This window comes from Lonchura striata, chromosome 5 (assembly GCF_050655825.1).
Source record: "Lonchura striata isolate lonStrDom1 chromosome 5, ASM5065582v1, whole genome shotgun sequence".
In the NCBI taxonomy this organism is placed as follows: Eukaryota; Metazoa; Chordata; class Aves; order Passeriformes; family Estrildidae; genus Lonchura; species Lonchura striata.
Genome location: NC_140707.1, coordinates 49,648,872 through 49,673,670, shown reverse-complemented (window position 1 = coordinate 49,673,670; position 24,799 = coordinate 49,648,872). Strand labels below are relative to the sequence as shown.

Genomic DNA, 24,799 nt, shown 5'->3' with positions numbered 1-24,799 from the left:
ACTCATCTGTTAGATACTTAAAAGTTGTGAAATAAAACATACTTTGATTACAGAGGAGATACTTATTGTATTGTATTACTTACATATGCTTTTAAATACAAGTAGTACATGCAAAATATTCTATTTCTTTTAAAAAGAATATAAAATATAGACACGTGGATTAACCTTAAAAATGGATGAATGTAGCATGAGTATTATTTCAAATTTATAGAATCTCACATTGCTAAAAAGACTTCAAGAGTTTGGTTAATAGAATTAACTTCATTATCTGGAAACTTGATAAAAACATCTTCCCAGAGAGCAGAGTGAAGCTGTTATCCCTGACTTTTCTTCCCTACTGATTCTTGATCCAAAAGGAGATAAGACATATGCAGTTGGTTTCAACTAACCTTTATAAATGAAAAAAGACATGAAGAAACAGGGGGCAGATAATTTTCCTCTGTTGCTGCAGCAATTTCTTCATATTGTCACTACAAAAATGGCATCTGGTGCTTTTAATGATGGCATAGTGTAAGCCAAAGAGCACTTATTGTCTTTGTCATGCTTTTGACAAAGGCACAAGAGGAGACATAAAAATGCATGAAACCAACTGGTTTATAATAGGTTTCACCTATTCCTAAATTAAACTTAGTTGGATAAAGGACAGGTACTTTCCTCTTTATTTTTTCTCCCTAACTTGAACTAAGCGTCTTCAAGGGTCAATTCTCTCTCTGTGCATCAGGAAATGTTTATGTGCATATTAGTTCACCAACAGCCCCCTATCTCTTCTGCCCTCTCATATATTCTCATTTTTACATTAAAAATCTTCATTTGCATTTTATTTACTAAACAATCTTCAGCCTATTCTGTTGTCTTGTTCCCCAGTTTTAGCTGTCTTTTGTCCTCCAACTCTTTTCTTTTTCCTTAGTTTTGTCTTCTCTTTGACAATACATGCCTTTTACTTTCCCCTCTGCTCACCACCTCTTTGAAATGCAAAGAAAACTGTAGAGAATCTTGTCAAAGACTGCCTTCCCTTTTTTCACAGCTTTTCTCGTCTTGCTGTGCATTCTGTGAAGCAGCTTTATTCTGTGACATTCTAACTAACATTCTTTTCATTCTCATAATGAAACTATGACATACTTTCATCAGGTGTGAACAGCCATTTATTTACCCATCCTTCAGTTTTGTTGTAAACTCTTCACTGGCCTTAAAACTCAGTATATATAATATATATATATATATAATAATATATAATATATATATTTTCATATATATTATCATAGCCAGATCTCCATTTCTAAACATTTTACAACCAGACTGTAATTTCCATAGCCTTTAGAGATAGGAACAAATATTTGCATTTTAAACTACCTGTTGTCTTATCTGGAGCCAAAATAATATTTTAGTAGAATCAGCACTACATAGCAGTAAGGGCTACCTGTGTAGTACACTCTGTTGACAGGATCATAGTCAGCAGACAAGGGGAAGTCATTAAACCCCCCTATTTGGCTCATCTGAAGTGCTGTATCCGGTTTGACCTGCTCATGCATATCCTGAGCTAAGTCCAGTAGGTGATTCAAGATGATTAGGGTCTGCAGGACATGAGTTATGAGGAGTTTGCAAGAGTTTGATTAGTTGGTTTTAAGAAGAAAAGGCTAAATAGGGATTTTATTGGGTTTTAGCTGCCTTGTGAGCAAATATATAAAAGACACAGATCCTTCTGAGAGAGACAAGCTGTAACACAGAAAACTCAGCATTATGGGTAAGAGCAAATTTTTCACAGTGAGTAAGGTCACTGGAACTAGTTGCTTAGAAAGGTTACAGAATCTCTGTAGCTGGATATGGGCAAAACTCATCTGGATATATCAACCAAATCTAACTTTGGAGATTGCCCCATTCTGAACTGGATGATATGCAATTCCTGCCTACCTATTTTGTTATTCTAAAGACTGCGACAAAATAAACCCACCAGAACTAGACTTCCTTTAAGAGAAAAAATACTAGGTTGCTTTCTGCTTTACAGACTAGGTCAGTAGAGCCCCTGACCAAACAGCAGTGATACACAACCGAAGACCACCCATGTGACAGACAGGCTAAATGCCAACAGGGAGGAAACAGCGCAACAGCAGCATGTGCACAGCATTTTGAGTCTTACTGGTCTTGAGCAACAATTCTCTTCAGTTTACTACATGACTGGATGATTTGGCATTAGGCTAAATGTCAAATATTGGTTTGCACATCTTCCTTCACTAAGCCAAAAATGGACCACTGATACAGCTATTTTACCTGTCTTTTCTGAAAGCTCTGGCCTCAAGCCCCACAAAATCCATCCTTTCCCGACTTGTAAAAATGTCACTGTGACTAACGAGCTCCAAAGTTAACTATGGAAATTATTCAAGAAACATGAGTCTACAGTGCTTATGTTTGCAAAATTAATCGTACGGTATACTGAAATTTCCAAATCCCCAAATCATAATTTCTTTTATCACAGAACTAAGTTGCTAGCCCAGATTTTACCACAAAAGTGAAAATAAAATCACAAAACATTATATGCACATGAAAACGTGAGGTAGTAACTCAGTGCCAAATTCAAAAACCACTAGTACAAGTAATGGCATTAAGAAGAAATTATGTCTTCTGCCAAAAACATTCCAATTGTTTGGCTGCCTTCACAGAAAGAAGTAAGACTGAACAGGGACTCAATGAAGAAAAGCAGCAGAGAAGCAGAGAAACTTGATTCATCCAGCCAACTCACATTTCTCAAGGTACCTTCAAATAGCACCATTTTTCTGACAGTAAAAATAAAAAGCATAAAGGCAACAAACAGTGTGGATATTGGAGCCTGACCAAAAACTATCATGAACACTGAACATGCAGAGGCCTGTCAGAAATGTGCCAACCTTTCAAGATTCAGTCCTGTACATGGGGGACTGAGAGAGGCCTGTAGGTTTCCTGCAGGGAAATACAGACCACCAGTTATGCATCTGTCAGGCTGTTTTAAACAGCACGAAAACACAGATACGCCTCCACCACTGTCATAAAGCACCATATGCAGTGCACTGGTTCTGCCCAAATTATGCAACTGCCCCAATTCTATAGTGTATGCCTCAGCTGCGGAAAGGAATCACATCACCTGAAATTTCACAAGCTAAAAAGCTCAGAGAAATAAAATAACACTGACTCCACATTAGCCCTATTTGTTCTTTACAAGCAAATTAACTATTCTTTTCTTAGATAACTACCTGAAAAGAAAGTTATCCTTAAACTACAAGTGTAATTGCTCCCTTAACCATGCTTGCTCAGCACTAAAAGCATGGAAACATAGAGTGTTGCTCACATGTGAACACATACATTTTGACTCAATAACATACAGTCTTGCCTGAACTTCAGATTTTCTTTTTTTTTTTAAGATTCAGCAACTAGATCCAGTACATAGTGCCTTCATTGGCTATGAATAGCAACTTCACCCAAGAAGTGGAAGTTACAGAGAAATGGCACACTTCAGGATGTGTCCAAAGAAGAGCATTGGAGCAGAGGAAGGGTCTAGAGCACAAGTCTTATGAGGAACTGCTGAGGGAGCTGTGATGCTTAGCCTGGAGAAAAGGAGGCTGAGAGAAGACCTTACTGCTCTCTCCAACCTGAAAGGAGGCTGCAGTAAGGCAGGGGTCTGTCTCTTCTTCCAAGTAACAAGCAATAGGTCAAGAGGAAATGGTCTCAGGTTACATGAGATGAGGTGTAGATGGGATATTAGGGAAAATTTCCTCACAAAAGGGTTTGGCAAGATTTGGAACAGGCTGCTCAGGGAAATGGCGGAGTCACCATCCCTGGATGTATTTAAAAGATGTGTAGATGTGGTACTAGGGAATATGGTCTAGTGGTGGTCTTGGCAGTTCTGCATTAATGGTTGGACTTGATGATCTTAAATGTCTTTTCCAACCTAAATTATCCTACATTTTTACATTTGCTACACTCCAACAACAACATTTCTGAGCATTTTCAGCACTTAGGCATTGACTGTGTGCTTTACAACATGCTTAACATGCATTATATATAGCATGCCTTATGTGCAGTTGCTTATTTAGGTATGATTACTAAGTTAGTGATTTTTGAAAATTAATCCAGATGCTTCTCTGAAATTTATTGCAATATCAAAGAAATTTGAAAACCAGCACAATTCAAAATAACAAGCTACACATTCAGAAATTATCTTGGACTCCCAGAGAAGAATAAGATATTTTGAGGTGGGCCAAAACTCAGTGAGAACCAGAGACGTGTCAGTGAAATAAATCTGTTGAGAATGTCCAGAATTTAAATGTAAGCTAAAGACTGAAGAGGTTAAACCTGCAAACATTCAGCACCATTGCAATTGCTCCACTGGCTCCTGATGTTGGGCCAACAATGAAAGATACAAGATTAAAAGGAGTCACCACAGACTGCAAATCAGTGCCAGGCAGTTGAAAACAACAGAAAAAACAAGCAAACAACAAAAAGACAAAAAATAAAAGGAAAAAAAGAGGCATTAGCTTAAGTTAGATCATCAGTCACAAAACAGATATTTCTGACAGTGGATCAGTTTCTCTGCCAGACTTTAAGAAAAGAATGCAAAACATAATCACATATGAGGCTACCAATCAAACTGCTGCATTTTTTTTTTAATGTCAGGGAAAATATCATATTTATCCTTTACCTCTTGTTCAGAAAATATCCAAAACCTTCTTTCAGCTGAAACATACAAAAAATAAGTGAACTTCACCCAGCAGGCAGGCAATTCCTGCTGTGAAAAAAAAAATCTGCCTTAAATGTTAAAAGTTACAAACAATGGAAAACTTAGTTATGAAAGGTCTTCCAAAGCAAGGTGCAGATTTTCATTTTTAAACACAAGCAGAAATGTCAGGATACACATAATGAAAACTGTAATTTCTGCTCCTTTTCAGCCAATGAAATAGTCCATTTTTTTTTTTAGTTTAGTATTTGAATATATGGATCATTCTCATTCTTCAATCTTTTGATTATTTATAATGATATGCAGCACACAGAATGAAGAAGCTGGACAAATAAGTTTTTTAAAAGACCCGAATTTGTTCACTGGGTTTTGAAGAAAGTTCCTTTTAAACCCTTAGTAAGCACATTATTCAGCCAAAATCATGAAAGTAATTTACAGTGGAGAAGCCTGAAAGAATTTCTCTGAGAATATAAACTACAAAAAGTTTCCTATAAGTTGTGGGTTACACAACTGAGAGAAAAACTTCTTAGAGGTCCTGATTCTTAACATCAGATTCTCTCCACACAGACAAAGGGATAAAAATAATCCTAGAAAAATTCATGACCTAGGATAATCTTGCAATTTTCAGCAAAATTATTCTCTTTGGGCTGTTTGTTTTTTTGTTTGTTTGTTTATTTTGGTAAAAGAAAACAGATGGATATTTTATTCTTTCTTGCAAGTTCATCTTATATTCCAATACCTTGCATTAATTATTCCTTGATTTATCAAGATACATTCATGTTTTCATTGCCAAAACACTAGAGCTGAGACAGCAGCTGAATATTGGCCCCAGACCAGTTATTCCTGGGTGGAGCAAAGGAGTTCTAAATCCACTTACTAGAGGAAGGAAGAAAAAGCCTTCCTTAGTACTTCTGAAAGCCAGGCTCATTTTGATGGCTACTTTCTCTTGCACATAATTGTGCTGACTATTTTGAGGCTTCTTTGTCAGATGTTGTAGTTATTATGTATTTCACTGCTTGGCATCACTAAAAGATAAAAAGAAATCAAGACTTCATAGCTATAGAAGTGTAGATAAAATACAAGATTTTAAAAAGGGGAACATCTGACCAACAGTTCAAATACTCAGAATAATTCTGAAGATATTCCTGGACACTGTGAAGTTGCAAGACTTGCAGGCTACACAGTTTTATCTCCCTGCTGAAGGAACACCTGACAAAGTTAGGAATGTGTATTACTAGGGCATCTGTGCCTAATCATAACATTAATTAATAACATTCCTCTATAACTTTCTATTTCACAGTCCAACTGAGAGGAAAGAAGAAAGTCTTCTGATATATTTTTTGAAACTCATTATAAATGAAAGCAACTTTTTTTAGTGTTGTGCTTTCGTAACTCCTTACTGTCAAAGGCAAATCTTAACATGTCCAGACTTAAATGTAAAGAAAGAAAGGAAAGGCATAATTTTTCTGGTATAAGTTATGACCCTTTGACACTGCTTTCAGTGGTCTTCAACTTCTTTTAATTTCTTCCAGACTTCAAAGCCACAATATCTAATCAGTTATTCTATTCATATTTCTGCTTATCCAAAGAACGTATTCCACTGTTTCAGTTCTTCAGCTGGACTGTGCATCTGCTGAGCAGTCTGGTTTGAGAAAGTAGGTGTTGTGGAGCTCTTTTTGCAATAACTTGCTGTCTGCCTGAAAAGAGTTAAGTGAATTCAATTTAATTTACTCACCACACTGAACTTTACTGAGGTGTAAGATTATTTTTGTTTTTTATCAAAGATACTGTATATAAACTAAACCTAAGGAAAAGGTAGTTCAGTATTTATAAGATTTTCCACAGTGCTTTCAAGACAGATTGAAAAAACCCACCTACATTCAGACATCCATTAATAGACACCTCCCTAAAAAGCTGTTTCTCAAGACCTTTGAGAAGTCCAGAGACCTCATAATGACCAAACTCATGCTCTGATCCCATCTTTCTTTAATCAGATGAGCTAAAGGTTTTTTTCAAAACATTTTTGATAACATCTGATACTTTTAATGAACTTCTTTATAACTGGAGTTTAACATTAATTTGAATTAATTTCTATAGAATGTGGAACAAAATTTTTATTTACAGTATAATTCCTGTATTACTAAACAGTGACACTTTCATACATTTTCTACAGTATTACAGTTTAAAAAAATCCATCACTGGTTTTTATTACATGTGGGACTTTTATGAGCTGAAGATGTACAGATAATTTTTAACTTCCCCAACCTCTCTAATGACCTGAATGGCTGTATTATTGGAAAGAAAGTGTCATATGTTACACTAAAGGTGTTCTCAATAAAGCACCTAGTTTGATTTTTTTTTTTTTTTTTGGTTGTTAACTTTTAAGGTAAATTTGGATACAACTGGAGAGGAACCTCACTATGAAAGCAACCTATGTTATTTATAGTAAGTTTTCTCTAGTGCAAGACAGTGAATGTTTGCCAAAAGAATTGTACATCCAGGAGGGTTTTTGAAATATGAAAGATACTTTTAAACTATGAAGAGAATTATAATTTTTGCCTAATATTTAGTAACCTTCAGATACTGTAATTCCACTTCAGATCCTGGAAAAACATTCCGGAGACAAATATTAGTCTACCACTGGATAGTGAAGAGGAGGAACAAAATTACATTTCAAGGGGAAACTGTTTTAATTAGAGTTACCTTGTACACCTGCACAGCAGTCACCTTCAGTACGTTGTGCGAAGTGTTACACCCCACAACTGTTTATTCTTGCTACCATCAAATTCTGAATCCATAAAGCAAGAAGCTTAAGATTGCTTCCAGGCATATTTAGATCACCCTCCATTTATGCTGCTGTAGTGCAGAAAACTAACTTAAACACCCTTAACTGGTTGACTGTACATGCCACAATAATAGTCTCTGGAAACACCCTTGGCACCCTAATCCATAACCTTTATGACAAAGGAATCCTTTGTGGATGCTTCATTCTTTTATATTTCAGGATACATGAACAAACAGGAGGACAGGGTCCATTACTGCCCTTTCACAATTGCATTGAATCAGGAATAGCCTCACTATGATCCTGAAAGAAATCCAATTGTATCAAAAAAGGAAGGTGAATCTGTTCTCACAGGTAGCTGTATCTGGACTTCTGCAGTCTAATCAATTTTCAGCACTTGGAAAGAAAGCCTGATTACATGGAAGCAGACCTCAGCAATCTCATCATCAGCCCAGCAGATGAAAGGTGCTGAGCTACTGCCTGTGCAGTAGCTTATCAAGCACTATACTAGAATTCCATGGTTGTTAAACCACTTGTCATGCAAAACCATTCACCCTGAATCCTACCTGAGAAATCAAAGATCAGATTCTGACCCTGCAGCACTGGCCTTTCCTTTGCTGAAGCAGAATAAGTTGGAAGATTATAAAAAAACTTACAATTCTGGAAGAAAACAAAAGACCATTTGTAATGTCAGCATTTACCTAGAAGAGCTGCTTAGTGACACCAGATCCTCACCCTATAGATACAGAGTCACTACTCACTGCCACAACTCTCTGACATATCTAACTCAGTAACAGTGCAAATTCCTGACCTCAGTGACACGGGTACTTTGACAGAAGCCCAAAAAAGCTGAACTCTGTAAAAAGCAACAAGTGTAGAACTCCTTGCTGCCAAATAAAGTCAGCTGATAAAGACATGTTTTGGAAGTCACCACTTGTGAAAAATGTCCAGCTTGATGAAATACTTGTCAGGTCTAATAACACTTTTTTTGTGAAGCGGATGCCATGTCAAGGACTCTGTTTTTTATTGTCCTAGGACTCAAAAGCCCCAATACACTACACATAAAAAAACCTCACTACTGAACACTACAGCTTATTTATTAAATGAGTGTGGTAAGGTGAATAGCAGTTCACTATCTACATGTTTCAAATTCTGACTTGAAATTGAGTTACTGAGAGGGTGTCTTCTTTAGTTCAAGCTGACCCAGATGCTCAGCTGAGGTACCCAACACAGAGTCACTTCTATGAGAACCTAGAATCCATTTTATTGTCCTTTCCAGTCTGAAAAATAGTTAAATTTCCTTCTCTTGAAGAAATACCAGAGATTTGATTCTGGATAGAAAAAGTCTTCCTGATAGGAAGTAACTTACTACAGAAATGTACTATTAAATCATGGGCTCCATCATCTATGCGGCATTTGGATCCATCAACATCCCCAGTACATGCAAGACCCTTTGAAGAGGGCCAATCTAATTTCACAGTGTTACTGTGAGAACAGAGCCATTCTCACTCACAAACCTCAAGTAAGTTTTGCATTAATCTCTACTTAGCAAAGGTATGTGAATTTGGCTACAGAAAACATATGGGAGGATGCTGAGAGCATTGGTACCTATTCACTCCTTTGAAAAACCAAAACTACTCTAAGATCTAACACAATAATGCAAATAAAGAATGTGTCGTAGGAAAGATGATGCTTATCAGTTTCATTTAATTCATTTTGTATTTTCTGCAGTACCAATATGTTTTGCAAGTGAAGGAGTTTCCTTTTACTGACCTTGGCATTCATCAGGACCATAGTGATTTATATCAAGGATTCCAGGCCTTTATCTGATCTTATAAATAAATGTAAAATACATAAAACAATTATTCCAGTGTAAAATTGAATTTTATCTCACTGTAATCAGCTTTTGTCTATGATACATATTTCTATGTTTGAATACAATTCAAAATTAATAATAGGTATAATTTATTTTCTGACTTTTCATTATCTTGACATTTTAACAATCTTTTTTTTTTTATATACTCAGGCTTTAGTTTTATCTAGGGCTTCAACCCCTTCAACAGTTCCTTTTTAGACATGTACAATGTGTCTTTCAGAATATCCATTGCCTGCTAAAAGAACACACCGGCCATTTAACAGACCAAGAAAAATTATTAAAAAGAGCAGAGCTTTATAACAAAGAAAAACACCAGATTAAGAGAGAAAATTTAGCACTGCATGTAAATGACAGGAAAAAAGACATATTAGAAGAAATCACAAGTTACAATGAAGAATTAGAAGTAAAAAGTAGAGTTCTGAAATGAGTGATTCTGGAAAATTATTAATAGACAGCTTAGATGTAATTTTTAATAGCTAAGAGAGACAACCAAGGAAGTCTTCTTCCTATTAAAGAGCAGTAACAACTTTACATTGAATGCTATAGCATTAACAATTTAATATGGAGATTAGTCTTATCTGGACATGAGGCTTTCAGTACTTTACAAGTAATTTTTTGGCCTTAAAAGTGATTTATACAAATGCACCCATCTAATACTTTACTTTCTTTTCTTAATTCAATTAATTAAGTTCAACTAACCATCCTCAATGTTTTACTACCTCAGACATACATATGTTGACTTCAAAGAAAGTATGTCTCAAGTCAAGCTCTCACCACCATGTAATGCTTAAGTAGACTTCATAAGCAAATGGTACAGTTTACACAGAAGACATAATTTAAAAATTAGAGATCAGATAGGAAATGAAAAAAAAAAAAGAGACACAGACATACACAATACAGCATGAGAGAATATCCTAGAAGGGCTGTAATGAATAAATACAAAGAATGTAATGACTATATGAGCTGACAGCCAGAAGTGTCATTTTCCATACAGGGCAAGAAGTCCACAGCCACTGCACAAAGCCAGGCTGGCCACAGCACAGCTGTTAGTGCAGCAGCAGCAGGATTCCTTCACTGCAATGAAGCTGCTCACTGGGTCTTTGTGATTACAAGAGGAATGTGATAACCACGGTGGTCTAGACTGCTACAAGTAAAAACAACATGCCCCAAAAAGAGTGGTCCTTGGTCTGAAGTGGCTGTGGTCAGGATGAGGCATGTTTAGGAGGCAGTCCCTCGAATACCTTGTGATAAACACATGTGGAGAAAATAACACGAAAGAACAGTGTAGTTAACTGAATAAAAGGTTAAAGAAAATAAACAATATTTTTGCAGCTTAGCATTTATTTGTGAACTGCTGGTGCAACTCTATGCTTGACAGAAAAGCTATGAGGCTTTTGGTAGCTTGACAAGACAATTTACAAGCTTGAATGAAATGTTCAGCTTAAGGAATTAGAATAAATCTGATGACTGATGTGCTACTGAACGTGACAGACTGTCATCTGTTTTAAACAGGATCTCTGTAGGATGTACTGAAAGCAAGATTTTCCCATTACCTTAAACATACTAAGACTTTTCCCAATGAATTCTGGCTAATCTATTAAGACAAAAGAGCTCCTCAAACTCTTGGCATTTCAATAAAATAACGAAATAGCCATTTGGTTTACTTGCATAATTAATTCATGCTGATACTGTACTTCTGTGATTAATTTACAACCAGTCACAAACGTATACAATAAAAAAAATACTCTAAATTCCTGAATTAAGTATAAAATTATAAAACATGCACAATAAGAGATTAAAGCAGCTTATCTAAACACTATTTGTACACAGACTTTCACATGTAGAAATATCAAATTGTTTATTTGTTATCAAAGCGGATTTAATACAAAAATAGATACAGGCATTCCTTCACAGCTTTTGAAAATCAAGAAAAAATTATCAGAAAACCTACAGTCAAATGGTATTGCAAGACATAGCTAGGAATATATATATATATAAACCTTTAATTTTAATTTTAAATTTTTTTTAATTAAAAAAAATTAAAACATTACTTTCATTATATACATAGACACACATATAAACAATGTAAAATAAGATTAAAATCCTTGAATGTAATTTATGCTATTTTAAAAACCATATAAGCAAAAAAAACTTTGGCAAGATCTAGGCTGAAACAAGAATCTCCTTCTACATAAATAGTCCCTGTAGGAATTACTAAGGTGTTTTACCATCTCCTTATCCTAGACATAATGACTCAAATCTGTCCTACAAACACAAAATATGGAAAAAAAGGATTTTGTGACATCCACCTGGAATCTGTACCTTAGATACAGGGAATAGGCAAAACTGCTCATTGGAGGATAAAGTGAGGTAACATCAGTTTGAACTACACTGTATTTGGAAAGCTGAGCAGGGAAGCCAGAAAAACTCCTCAGCTCCAAAGAGAAATACAGTCTCCAAATGGGAATAAGAATGAAACCACCCCCAGTGTCATTCAACCTTCAGAAAAGGCTAAGTGTCAGAAATGCATATAATTTAAAATACATTAGTTATCAGGTGAATTTCCCTATTAGCTGATTAATTTGTTTTCAACTATAATTTCATGTAACACATTTCTAAGAATGAATAGCTTGTTTAGCTCATAAACGTCAGTATTAGACTGATTTACCTTGCTAGTTCTCTTTACTGCTGTACCAGAGCACCACAATTACTGGTAATTGGCCCAGCAGAAAAACTGTTCCTAGGCATGAGCCAGATTAAGTGTAATATCACATGTATTTCACTGACAGAATAGAGTTAAGGTTTTGAAAGATGCTTTGCCGTTACAGCTTGTGAGCTTATAAATAAATAAATTGCTAAACTCAGAATATTAAAGCTTTGGCCACTCCTGCTGCCAAGACACTAATTTATGTCATAAGAAAAGTTCAAAGACCTCAGTCAAAATAATTTTGCTTATAAGACTGCAGCTATGTCTCCCTTTATCCCCCATTTGCACACAGAAACCACTCAGACCTCAGAAGACCAAGAGACGTTTTCCAAACAGTTTTACAGCTCATCAATACAGAAGATCACAAGCCTCTGCACAAGCTAATGTTTTGTTCTGTGTTTGGCAGGAGTCCTTTACATGCCTCAGTTACCATAATCTCCTTCCCCACATAATGTAACCTGTTAACAAAAACCACAGTGACAGGGATAAAATGTCATGCTAGAGGCAACTATCAGTAGGTCTTTGAGGTACTCTATACAGTCAGCAGAAAAATGAATTACCTATGCTTACATCCGAATTACAAATTAATCTGTTTCAGTTACCACCTGTGATCTTTTGGATTGAGAGAGAACCAGAGCCTAGAAGCTCTGATACTTTCCAAAGCTTTTCACAATTGCTAGCTCTACATTTCCATCATCTTCCCTGGGTCAAAACATCAGTCCTCACTACAAGCCTTGCTATTCAACATGTGCTGTACTTCCCTGCCGAATGCTTCAGGCAGTATACAAAATCTCTCAAAGGACTCAGGTGCTGATACATAAGGAATGCTGAATGCACAGAGGTGGTCTCCACTTTCTTCAGAGCAACTGCCAAATTCAACTGATGCATCAAGCACAGAAAAACATTGGTTATCAGTCATCTTTTCATGATGTTCTCCATGCACTGGCAGGTGCAAGACTCAGTGTTTCTGTATTTTGTTTTTTAAAAACATTTAAAGGCCAAGTTTAGTGAAGGCTTGTCTTATTTCCCTCACCTTTGAATGACCAGTATATCCACTCTGTTGACTTTACTACTCATTTTATGCATCATACAATATTATTAAGCCATTCTTTTGCTTCTAAGGGCAAACATTCATTGGAATGTAATTTTCTGAACATTTTGTCTTTTCAGCTCTACTCTGTATTTCACTGAAAGCTTTACTGTCAAATTCTTCTGAAAAAAACCTCACTCCTTTACAAAGAAAACATCCTTTTAACAAGAACATGAGCTAAACTTCATAACCATGCCCTTGAGAGGCAGGGAAAGCTCATTTTCATAAACACTCAAGTCAAATACTTACAGTCTGCTACAGCTTCCTATTTGTGCTAATATCACTGCCTCTGGTACCAACTAAATCAAAAGTCAAACAACACAAAAACATGATGGCTCAGAACAAAACGGCATGATCATTCTTGAACTAAACAATGGTGGCTTAAGACATAACTATGGCTAATATATATGTTGCAACTTCATATGTGAGAACTCACTGCTGTATAGGAGTAAAATTTCCTCTAAACTATTACTAGAATTTAAATTGAGACTTGCTTAAGTAAATTGTATTTATATAAATTTAGAAATTCCTCCCTTACAAATTTAAGTTATCATCAATGCTGCTAACAAATTTTAAAAATGCTTTTCATAACACATTCTAGAAGAGTATTTTTACTATTGAAAAGATGTTACTACTTGTACTGACTCTGATTTGGATGCCATTAACTTCTTTTGTAACAGCACACATGGTACTTTGGTGTTTTGGGGTTATAGCTAAAACAGTGTTGATAACATACGAGTACTCTAAATATTACATACACTGCTTCCACAGCATCAAGGCTTTTGTTTCCCACCAACTGTCCCTCCAGAGAGCAGCTTGGGCACGGGCAAGATGTTGTGAGGGGACAAACCAGCCAAAATGATATTCCACAGCATAAAATGTCATGCTCAGCAATTGGAACTGGATAAAGCAAAAAAAGGGGGTATGTAGTTTTTCTTCCAAAGCAGCAGCTCTCTAAGACTGGCTGGACCATGGTACTCTGCAGGTGAGAGGTGGTAAGTGACTCCTTTTGCATAAATTTTTGTTGGTTTTAGTTTTGTTTGGTTGGTTTGTTCTTCTTTTTCCTTTGCTTATTAAACTTTCACTGTATTGGAACATGAGTTTGCTTCTGTTCCCCTTACTTTCCTCTTCAGCCTGCTGGGGAGAGCTGCAAGTGAGCAGCTGTGCTGGTGTTTAGCTGCTGGCTGGGGTTAACCCCACACATGACTGGTTTTATTTTCCTTTTAAAGCACAGGGATGTTTATAGCTGTGATTTGTGTCTGATTTTTAAAAAATGCACTGAAACAATAACAAATTGGAATACCATCTAGAGCTTCTTCTCTGGAGTGCAACAAATAATGGGGTTTGAATGACTGGTGTGCTGTAATACTTTGCTACCACGGCATAGTTTGGGTTGGAAGGGATCTTGAAGATCACCTATTCCAAACCCCTGCCATGGCTAGGGAAACCTACCACTAAATCAGGTTGCTCAAAGCCCCATCCAACTGTGTACTATGTGAAAGAAAATCCTTAATTTCAGTTTTGCAAATCATAAACAAAAGTGACTATTAACCATTAAAACAAATAAAGCAAACAAAATTATACAATCCCAGCAGAATTCTAACTGAATAATTTATTTTTGAAAAATGCTTTCATAATCTCACTTCTATGTCCATTCCCTAACATTCGAATGCCAGTTTAACACACATAATGAACAGCAGGTAGAAACACATTTCCAAAGATTATTTCAGATTGCAATTTAGTCCAGTATTCATACAGTCATCAGACAAATTGTCAGGCTTTAAGAATGACTTAATTTTTCTTTTGAGATTTAAGGTACAGTACAGCAGTATTACTGTGCAGAAATATTAGTCAGAGCAAAAACACCAGGGACCCACACCCTTCCCATTGTTTTGAAATGTAAACATTAAGACACTTGGAATTTCAAATAAAAAATGCAGGGCATATGTTATAGAAATGGTGTACCTGTTACAATCACTGAATACTCCTAAACTCTCAGATATTTCAGACTTATTGGAACAAACTCAGTAACCCCCCCCCCCCCCAAGAACAATTTGTGATATTATTATCCCTCAAAAATTTTCCTCCTTTCTCCCTATAAAATTAAGAACTGAATTTCAGATTTTGAAATAAAATTAACATCTTGCTGTTTAGGAATGGTTCTCACACTAGAGTAACTTGGCTATATACAAAACTACATCAGGTAAATCGATTTCTAAATAAAGTTGCAAAAACTTGGGCATTTTTTGCAGTTCTACAAGTGGCCGACAAATGTCAACAAACCCACTCCACTGTATCATTAAGCTGAGCCACGTAACACAGCTCTAGGCTCGGGGTGTGGACACACAGAGTGCAAAGGAGGCAATATGCAAGATTAGCTACTGCTGATTTTGAATTTCTGAACTGCTCTATTCAATAATTTTCTATACTCAAAGATACGTTTTTAAAAAAGATCAGCAGTTAGCATATATGAAAAACAAAAATACAAAACTAAATCCCAAAACCTGGATTTTAATCTGCTTTGTAAATTTCTTAAGAGCTTTCCATAGGTCCCGTTTTCGATGGTTTCAAGCAAGATTTGCCTAAGGACATGCAGAAGGCTCAGAAGTTAACAGAAAAAACGTGGCAAGCCGCACAGGCTCCCGTCCTTGCAGCACTCTGGAACACACCAGGGTATTTCACCCGATCGCCTGCCCGTCATGAACACCACAAAGCTGTCCCTGAGCATCTCGGCACACAGTCACCGCCTTGACTTGCACAGCTAACAGTAGGCATTTAATTTTAACCCCCTATTAATTTCTATGAATAAAACACCTCGCAGATGCATGCTCAAGAAGCCGCTCCCGCCTGGCGCTCAGGTCAGAGGCTGCAGGTTCGCCCGCCAGCCCGCTCAAAGCTGGCTGCTGGCACAGGGCTCCATCTGCCGGTGTGCGATCCCACACACCTCTGGGAGGAGCCGGCGGGGGAAAATAAATCAAAATACCAACAGCTATTTCACACCTCTGTTTGCTAATGAGATTATGCAGAAGACATAATGTGAGATTATTCAGAAAACACTGCAATTTCAGAAGAAAACAATCAACAAACTACATTCACTCCCATGTTTGTTTGAAACTGTTGTACATGTATGAAATCTTTTGTTATCCTTTAATATTTGTAAAATATGTCTCAAAAACTGTTATAAAGATGCAGCATATGACTACACGCTCCCAATTCAGATGTGAAGCTTTATTGTTCCTTCTTAATGCAAGCAAATAAGCAAACACAGATAACTCTCCAAAGCTATTGAAAACTAGATTGCAATTTAAGGCATTAGAGGTGGTCTTTTTCACTAAAAAAGGAAACTCCCCAAACATGCAAAAACAAAATTTCAGAAGGCGACTGCTGTCTGTATTCAAAGGTATTTCTGCACAGTGGGTGCTGCAGCTATACTATGTCTAACTTTAAAGATTAATTTTACTACTGCTGTCACACAGTATTTCTCAAATTGAGCCATTCAAACCTTGCCTTAATAACCCTATCGTGCCTTCAATTCATGTCTGGGAGTGAAAAAGAGTGGTATCTCTTCCTCCCCAGGGCCCTTTGTACCCATCAGCCAAGGTTGCTGAGCTCTGACTGCAAAATGCAGGACAAAGAGAAAGAAGAAGCAGGGCTATGTCTTCTGTGCAGCACTCAGTAGGTGCCTGAGCTTGCCAAGGGCCAACAGCTGGCTGAGCAGTCAGCCCAATTCTGTTCTCCAAGGCATGTCTAGCAAGATCAGCACTTAGAACCTGGTGCAAGCAAAGAGACAGTGCAGGAAATGTACAGTGAGTTCCACCACTCCACCCCATTTCTTTTCTTTAAAACATCCTGCCTCACACTCACACATGCTGAAGGCAGCTGAGGAGGGTAAGGGAATCCTTGAAATATCCACAACCCTCAGACAATACCTGAACACAGGAAAAGATACGACTAATTTAGTCAGGAACACCTGAAAACAACCAACAGGCAGTCACAGAAAGAAGGCAGGAATTGAGCACAGAGCAGTAAAACCAAGACTCTTATCCTGTAAGGCAAGGAGAACTGGTGAACAAGGCTATCAGAAAATTCACATAGCTCCTCCTGTGGCTCAATTTTTTCAACATAGTTTGTCCCCCATAAATGACAATTGAAGAGACTAATGGAAAAGACAATCTCCTACAATGAACTTTACACAGCACCACAAAATGAGAACAGAATACTGTCTTTTTTCTTTGTTTTAAATTTTAACATGAAGGAAAAGCAAATTTTAAAGCTGGAAAGTGGCTTTTCCACTTGCTAAATTTAAATTTCAATGAAATTGCACTTTAAAATAAAACTGAGCAGACCTATGGGTTTGCTGATGTCTCTTTAAGGAAAATGACATCAATGCAGGCTACACTTGAGAAGGATATAGGTGTGGAACTACATCCTTTTTCATCATACAGTCAGGTGCAAAGGGAAAAGTTAAACTTCAAGATTCCTGTGGTTTAATGAAAATAAATACCATTACAAACAGATCCAAGAACACAGACGCATTAAATACTGTTTGTTTTTCTTCAGATACAGATCATGGGAATGGAGATATTTAACTACTTCAAGACTAATTTTTATTTCATTATAATCTGGTTAAAGTCAGCAATCTCCTAGTATCATGACAACTAGCAAAAGCAAAAAAAAAAAAAAAAAAGATAAAAAAGTGGAAAAAAGTGAAAAAAGTGAATAAGCGCCTATGAAAACACTTCTAAAAGTATTTGATTGGCCTGCTTTCGCTACACTAAGCAACTGAATGTTTATCATAGTTCCTGTATCACTCATCTAGTAATATTTGTAAGAAAGAAAATAAAAATAAGAACACATTTCTGTAGTTCTACAAGAAAAGCTACATAAATTTTAATAAATCTTAAAATTTTGGTGGGTGTTCCACAGTGCCAATTTCCTCATTACAAGGAAGGCATCAAGCAGCAAACTGATCACACAGCACTTATGTCAAATCTCAGAAAAGGACAACCACATCCTAATACTCTACCATAAGAGCAAATAGAAAAACCACCTGTGCACACACAAGAGGCACACTACAGAAGTACATGATGAACAACACTGCTTTGTTTCTCATGCTTGTGTGTAAAAATTTACATAGCAAATTTAACACATTCCCACCCCCTAATCACTTAATGCCTAAAATTCCTACTGAACCTGAATTTTATTTACTTGAATGTGAATCACAAGAACACATTGAGAAGCAGCATCTTAAAGCAAGTCCAACTGCAGATCACAGAAATTTTAAGAACACTATTCAAGGAAACGAAGTTGTGACTTTCTAAAAGTAATACCAATAACTTTATTAAACTATTCTGTGGATAATAATGATTTTATTATATCAATACCACTAATGATGGAATGGGATAATTTCAGCAACTACAACACGCATAAACTTTAATATCTGACACAACACGGCATTAGATAAGTATCTTCACATTTTGCCATTTAATCACTCTCAAACAGCACTAACTTTCAAAAAGAAGTATATAACTATATAGCATAACATTACTGAGAGAAATAAATGCTTAAAAAATAATACACTAATTTTTTGTATAACTTCTGTCAGTAGCTTTGAAGATACCACTGGAATGTCTTAGCTTGTCTAATTATGCTCAGTCAGTGCTCTCAGCTCTTTTAACTGCACTCAGCTGCAAGCTGAGATAGTATTTTTCTTGGCAACTAGGTTTACCTTTTTGGTAGTCAATTCCTAAAATTAAGTTAAATGTGTAATACATAGGGAAAAACCAACAGAAAAATAGTAAACATAATACAAACTGGTATTTTCTTTCCTATCAAATACAATGGGCAAGCAAGAAGAATGGTTCCAGTTTCTCACCTGTTAAAACATCAGAATTAACAAGGGAAGTGGGTCAAACATACATTTAGAAACAATGCAATGAAAGAAAGCTAAAGTAGAATTGATTAACCCCAAAGGAAATAAGTCAAGAACATCTTAAAAAAGAAAAGATGTAATATAAAGTTTTGAACATATTTAGTTTTATGCAGTAAATACTGAAACAACAAAAATTTGTTTTTTAAATTGTGAAAGAATTCTATAAAAAAGAAGTATTTTAATATTTTCATTTCCATACACCTCAACTGCCTTGCCTTGGAAAGCCCTATGCCCTTTTCACCAATCCAATCTAAACATAGGAGCATTCTTTTGTTAAATTAGCAACCAAGAACATTTTCAAATTCTGGTCCCACCAAGGGCAATTCATACACATGCCCACCCAAGAAGTAATTCTTCAGCACTAAATACTCTGTTTGCAATTGGACATTTTTATTTATAGGCTAAAGTATAAGTGAACTTGTAAATTGGCTTAAATAAATTACTATTGTAAATTAAAAATGCAGTCTGTTTGCTTCAAGTGAAGCAGTTTTTGATCCCATGTTATATTCTCTCACACTGGAGCATCACACAGCATTTTCAGAACAGTTTTGATTCAGATACAACTCTGCTCTCATTCCACAAATTCTGATGGTAGCTGCAACCCTCTCCCTACAAAGACCTAATCAACAACCAAGCATTTTAATCCTTCTTTGTCCTAATACTACATTGCTGCACCAGATTAGATTTTTCTAATTTATTTCACACTTAACATTTAAACTAGTGTATAGCTAGTCAGAATACAACTATTTAAATGAACATATAACTTAAAGATCAAATTCTGTCTTCAACAGATTTACATAAAGGAACAGAAAGGATAACATTTGTCTACCAGTATGTTATGTGGAACTCCTTAACTCAATTTATTATGGATTTCATGGTGCAAAAATTAATGCCCTCCAGGAGCTGAATAATTACCAATTATTTCTTCCAAACCCACAGTGTAATCCTGTGTTTTTGTGATCAATGGGAGTTTTGTCATTCACTTAAAGGGAAGTTGGATCTGTTCCTGGGTTTGCTACTCTAGCAAGAGATACTGAACAAAATGATACCACAGCCACTGTCTTGACTTTTTTTCTATTACATAACAGATGCTATGAACTGGTCTCATGTATTTTAGTCCCTGCTAAAAATAAAACAAACATACTGATGATAATTTTAACTACACATGAAGTCAACAACAGGATTAGAGGCCTTTTTTCAATGTGAATTTCCAGAATATATTTCAGCAACTATAATGGCAACCAGCCTGTAAAGTCACTCATGGACCCTAGTCAGCCCTTCAACAAGGGCTTCCCTACTCTAGAGCTCATAGGAGCATTCCTGCAAGTCATCTGGTGCTCATGTAGCACACTCAAGTCACAACACAGGTACAAACAGCCTCTCATCACCCACTGACACAATAAATTCCTTCTACACACCTACTAGAGAAAAGCACAGGTAAACAAAACAAAAACAAACAAAAGGGAAGAATACTCTGGTGGCCAAAATGAAGTTGATCTAAAGCCACAGATACCACAAATCTATGTTTCAAAATAAAAAGTACTTTCAGAATAATTAACTGAACCACTGAGTTTTACTTTCTCTGAAAAGTAGGAAATAAATATTAAAATGCCTTTGGCAAGACTCAGCCAAGTGTAAAGGTACACAGTAATTACAATAACCTGTTTTCATGTTTAGATGTTCAATGAAATAGAGTAAACCCTTAAGCAACACATGCATTATGATAGGAATCCACTGGCATTCCATTTACATGATCATGTCTGTTACTTGTACTTAGTGCCTGTTTCACATGTCATACAAAAAGTTTCAATAAATTTAATTTATTTTAGACAATTGTAACTTACACGTGAACATTTAAAAAAATATTATTTGATTTATTAATACTGTGAAAACCAAAGATCGATCCCAGCAATATCTCATGTTGTAGTGGGCCGAGTCTGACTGGAATCCATGTGCCCACCAAAGCTGCTCTATCACTTTCTCCTCAGCTGTACAGGGAAAAGAAAAACACAACAAAAGGCTCACTCACCAATTAGCATCATGGGCAAAACAGACTTGACTCAGGGAAAAACTAAACTTTAAAACACCTTCCTCCTGCTTCTTCTTGGGCTTAACTTTACTCCCAGCTTTTTCTACCTCCTCCCCATTGCAGAGCAGAGGGACAGAAACAGGGTTTACAGTCAGTTCATCACACATTGTCTCCTTCCTCCGTGGGGAGAGAACTCCTCACACACTTCCCCTACTTCAGCATGGGGTTCCTCCCACAGAAGAAAATCCTCCATAAACTTCAACATGATTGCTCCCCACAGACTAATTATTCACAAACTGCTCCAGCATGAGTCCCTTCCACGTGGTTCAATCTTTAATGAACAAGCTGCTCCAGTGTGGGTCTCTCGTGGCTCCCTGCTGCCAGCAAACCACTCTATCATCAGCGTGCCAGGAGCCTGGTACAGCACAGGTTTCTCATGCGGTCACAGCCTCCTTTGGGCACAGACACCTGCTCCAGTGTGGCATCTTCTCTGGGCTGCAGGGGCACAGCTGCCTCACCATGGCGTGCACAACAGGCTGCAGGGGAATCTCTTCTGTGGTGGCTGGAGCACCTCCTCCCTGTCCTTCGTCACTGACCTTGGGGTATGCAGAGTTTTTTCTCTCATGCATTCTAACTCCCCTCTCCAGCCGCAAGTGAATTCCCAGTCCTCACCCCTTTCTTCACTGTTATCCCAGAGGTGCTGCCACTGCTGCTCACAGGGCTGGCCTTGGCCAGCAGTGGATCTATCTTGAAGCTGGCTGGCATTGGCTCTGTCAGACATGAGGGAAGCTTCTAGCAACTTCTCACAGAAGATCCTCTGTAGATCTCCTGCTAAAGAACCTTGCCACATAAAGCCAATATACATATAAACTATTTTCAAAATTCTAATATATAATATTCTTTACTATACCAAAGGCCACCACTCCACAGAAACTGTCAGTTTGCATTTTAACCTGTCCCTAAAGGACAAAGGTCCACATCAAGAATCATCATGAAAAGCAAGCGGGGAGCTTCCTCACAAAACTAGCAGGGAGCATGCCAAGCATCCTGTCACTTAAAAAACTGGTGGCTGAAAGCAGCAGAGAATCATCTTAACAACTGAGCAGTCACACTGTTTCTTTCCATAGCTGTAGCTGTTCTGCAAAAAAAGGTTCAATACTCCAGTTTTCTTACTTCTTCAAAACCATCTTTCTTTCAAAGGAAAAGGAAAAAGGCAGCAGTCATACAGGAATACCTGTCAGTTGCAACATTAGCTTGTAGTTAAATCTGTCAATAGTCGTCAGCCCAGAAGGGTTGCTTGTTTGTTTCAAAGTTAAGTTTCAAAACATCAATTGCCCACATAGGGTAACAGAGTAAAAGTGACAAGAAGCTTCTGCATTTATTTTGGTGATCTGCACTAAAGTAAGCATCAGATCACTAATTCATAGCTTAAAAGTGCACTATGGCATTTCACTGCTATGAACACACAGCATCTGTTCTGCCCTATGTTTGGCAGACTAAAAAGTAGGTAGCATAAAGATCCATTAGGATATCTCTCAGGTTCGCAACTAAATTTACACAAATCTGTGATGTATAGGCAGGATGCTCTTTCCCTTCATCCTCGGATCATGTGTATCTTCTTGCTTTAAATTCTAATGAATAATTTGTTGATTATTTCCCTAGAGAACTATTGAACATGTATTTTCCCTTCTCCCCTAACCGCTTCTAGCAAGATCTGAAAACTCCCTTACTTTTTTAGTAACCTAGGTGCTCTCCGAAACTAAAACCCCCACAAACTTCAAAAAGCAAACGTGGGTCATGTGGCATCAGCATCATACTATTTCTGCCAGTAATACAATGTGTTGGATTTGTCTTGCTACAAGAGAAATACTAAGCATGAAATAAAACATTGTTTTGCTTCTTACTGGTCAGGGAAAAAGTTTAATACCATTATAATGCATTTCTAATTTAGCAGCATCTAGAATGACTTCTAACAAGCAGGGAGATAGATTAACAGGATGTGAAGAAAAGTAACATTTCCTTATCCCAAACAGGTAAACTAATGACTAAAAGAGAAATTAAGTAAATCCAGAAACAAAGCAAGCAAACAATCAAAAAGGCAAGAAATATAATTATTTATCATGTGAAAACTAGGGAAGAGATTTTTGAAATTTAATTTGTTACCCACTACTATTGGGCAGTAGTCACCATTGCAAACTGTAAGGAACTTGCAGTACCATTGCAAGAAAACCTAAAATACCTAGAGAAAGTAGCAGCAACTGCTCCTGTCTTCTTAAATCCCATATGTATTTCATGTCCCAGTCCATCTCTTCACTTTTCATACTGCAACCAGAAGTGCAGTAACTTAGCTGGACAGGCAAGACAAGTTTATCACTTTCAAAATCCTGAAAGCAGCGCTAATCCCTTTACCAGTGACAGAACAGAAGAGCTCACAGCCATCAAATTGATGGCACCTCACTGGTGTACATAGCTCTATCTCACACAGCTGAAGAACCTTGTCACGAATTACAACATTCTGGGTACTAAACACCAAAATAAAACAGAACTACCACATAAGCAGCATGTTTAACTGGCATGACAGTTTTAACTCTCGTTAAACCTTATGAGATTTATAAGCTAGTCCCCATAACATATTTAAATAAACAAAATCTAAAACAAGTGGTTTCGAGTTAAACCAGAGTTGTACATTCCCAAAGCAGAACTGGCCAAGTACAGATGCTCAAGGACAGGTACAAGAACAAGGCAAGAGCATCATTGCACTTCCCTAAAACCCACAGATCCTAGAACCTCCGAGATCTTCTGAGCCAGAAAGCACATTGCTGTGGTTAACTGATTTTTCTTCCACTGCTAAAACACTGCAATTTAAGACTGTTCTAAGTGGAGTTAGAACTTTCTAGAATATTCAAAAGCAACTACAGTGCTTTTGTCCTAATACTACACTCTGAATTCCCAAATAAACTCTTACAGCAACCCAGCTCCAATCACCTCAAGCCCCTGAAGTTGTACTTAGACCCAGCTGTAGTTTTTCCACGGACAAACATCAAACATCAGAAGGTGTGCTGTCTCAGGTAGAACAGTCCTTTGGGTACATTTATTGAATATTTTTCTCCCAAATTCTTCACACTGAGAAACCATAGCCTTTTTCCTCAGAAGAAACAGATCCTCACATCATCATCAAGAATTCTGATTAGCAGGAATTACAAGAGGAGCTGAGGTATACAGTTCATTGGGATTTCCTAAGAAGCTTTAAGTTATAAATATTCAAAAAAAGCACAAACTTTATTTTGGCAAGGTCTTTTGGTGCAGTTTTTTCCTCTTTTTTTTTTTTATAAAGCATTAGTACAATGAAGAGCATCTTCCACACTTTGTTGTCATCTGACACTAAAGATCCAGAACCGACCTCCTGAATTTGCTCGGGGCAGGTTTCATCTCGGACTGTCCCGGCCCGTTTCTCAGCGCTGTCCCCCTCCCAGAGGCGGCAGCCAGTCCGCCCCCTCCCTTCCCGCAAAGCCGCCGCCTCTGGGACTCCAAACCCCGCATCCCCGCACGGCAAACTTGCTTCCCCCTGTCTTCAGCTGCGGAGCGGGCGGAAGTCGGGCCAGCCGGGTCGCCCGGCGGCCGCGGGAGGTAACATTAACCTAGCCAAGGGGCTGCCACGGCACATGCAGCCGGTCAGCGGCG

At 37.2% G+C, this 24,799-nt stretch overlaps 1 protein-coding gene across 19 annotated transcripts in view; it reads right to left on the bottom strand.

Moving 5' to 3' along the window:
• MIPOL1 (mirror-image polydactyly 1) overlaps nt 1-24,799 on the bottom strand; it is a 184,948-nt gene that overhangs the window by 159,901 nt on the left and 248 nt on the right. For 2 of the 19 annotated variants that reach the window (XM_085582111.1, XM_085582121.1), the window contains exon 1: nt 24,519-24,790. The exons of 6 other annotated variants lie outside the window; for them this stretch is intronic. In XM_085582111.1, the coding sequence (XP_085438237.1) occupies nt 24,519-24,658 (140 nt within the window). In that variant the 5' untranslated portion in view covers nt 24,659-24,790. 11 more of the 19 variants (XM_085582112.1, XM_085582113.1, XM_085582115.1 and 8 more) reach the window with 9 other exon arrangements.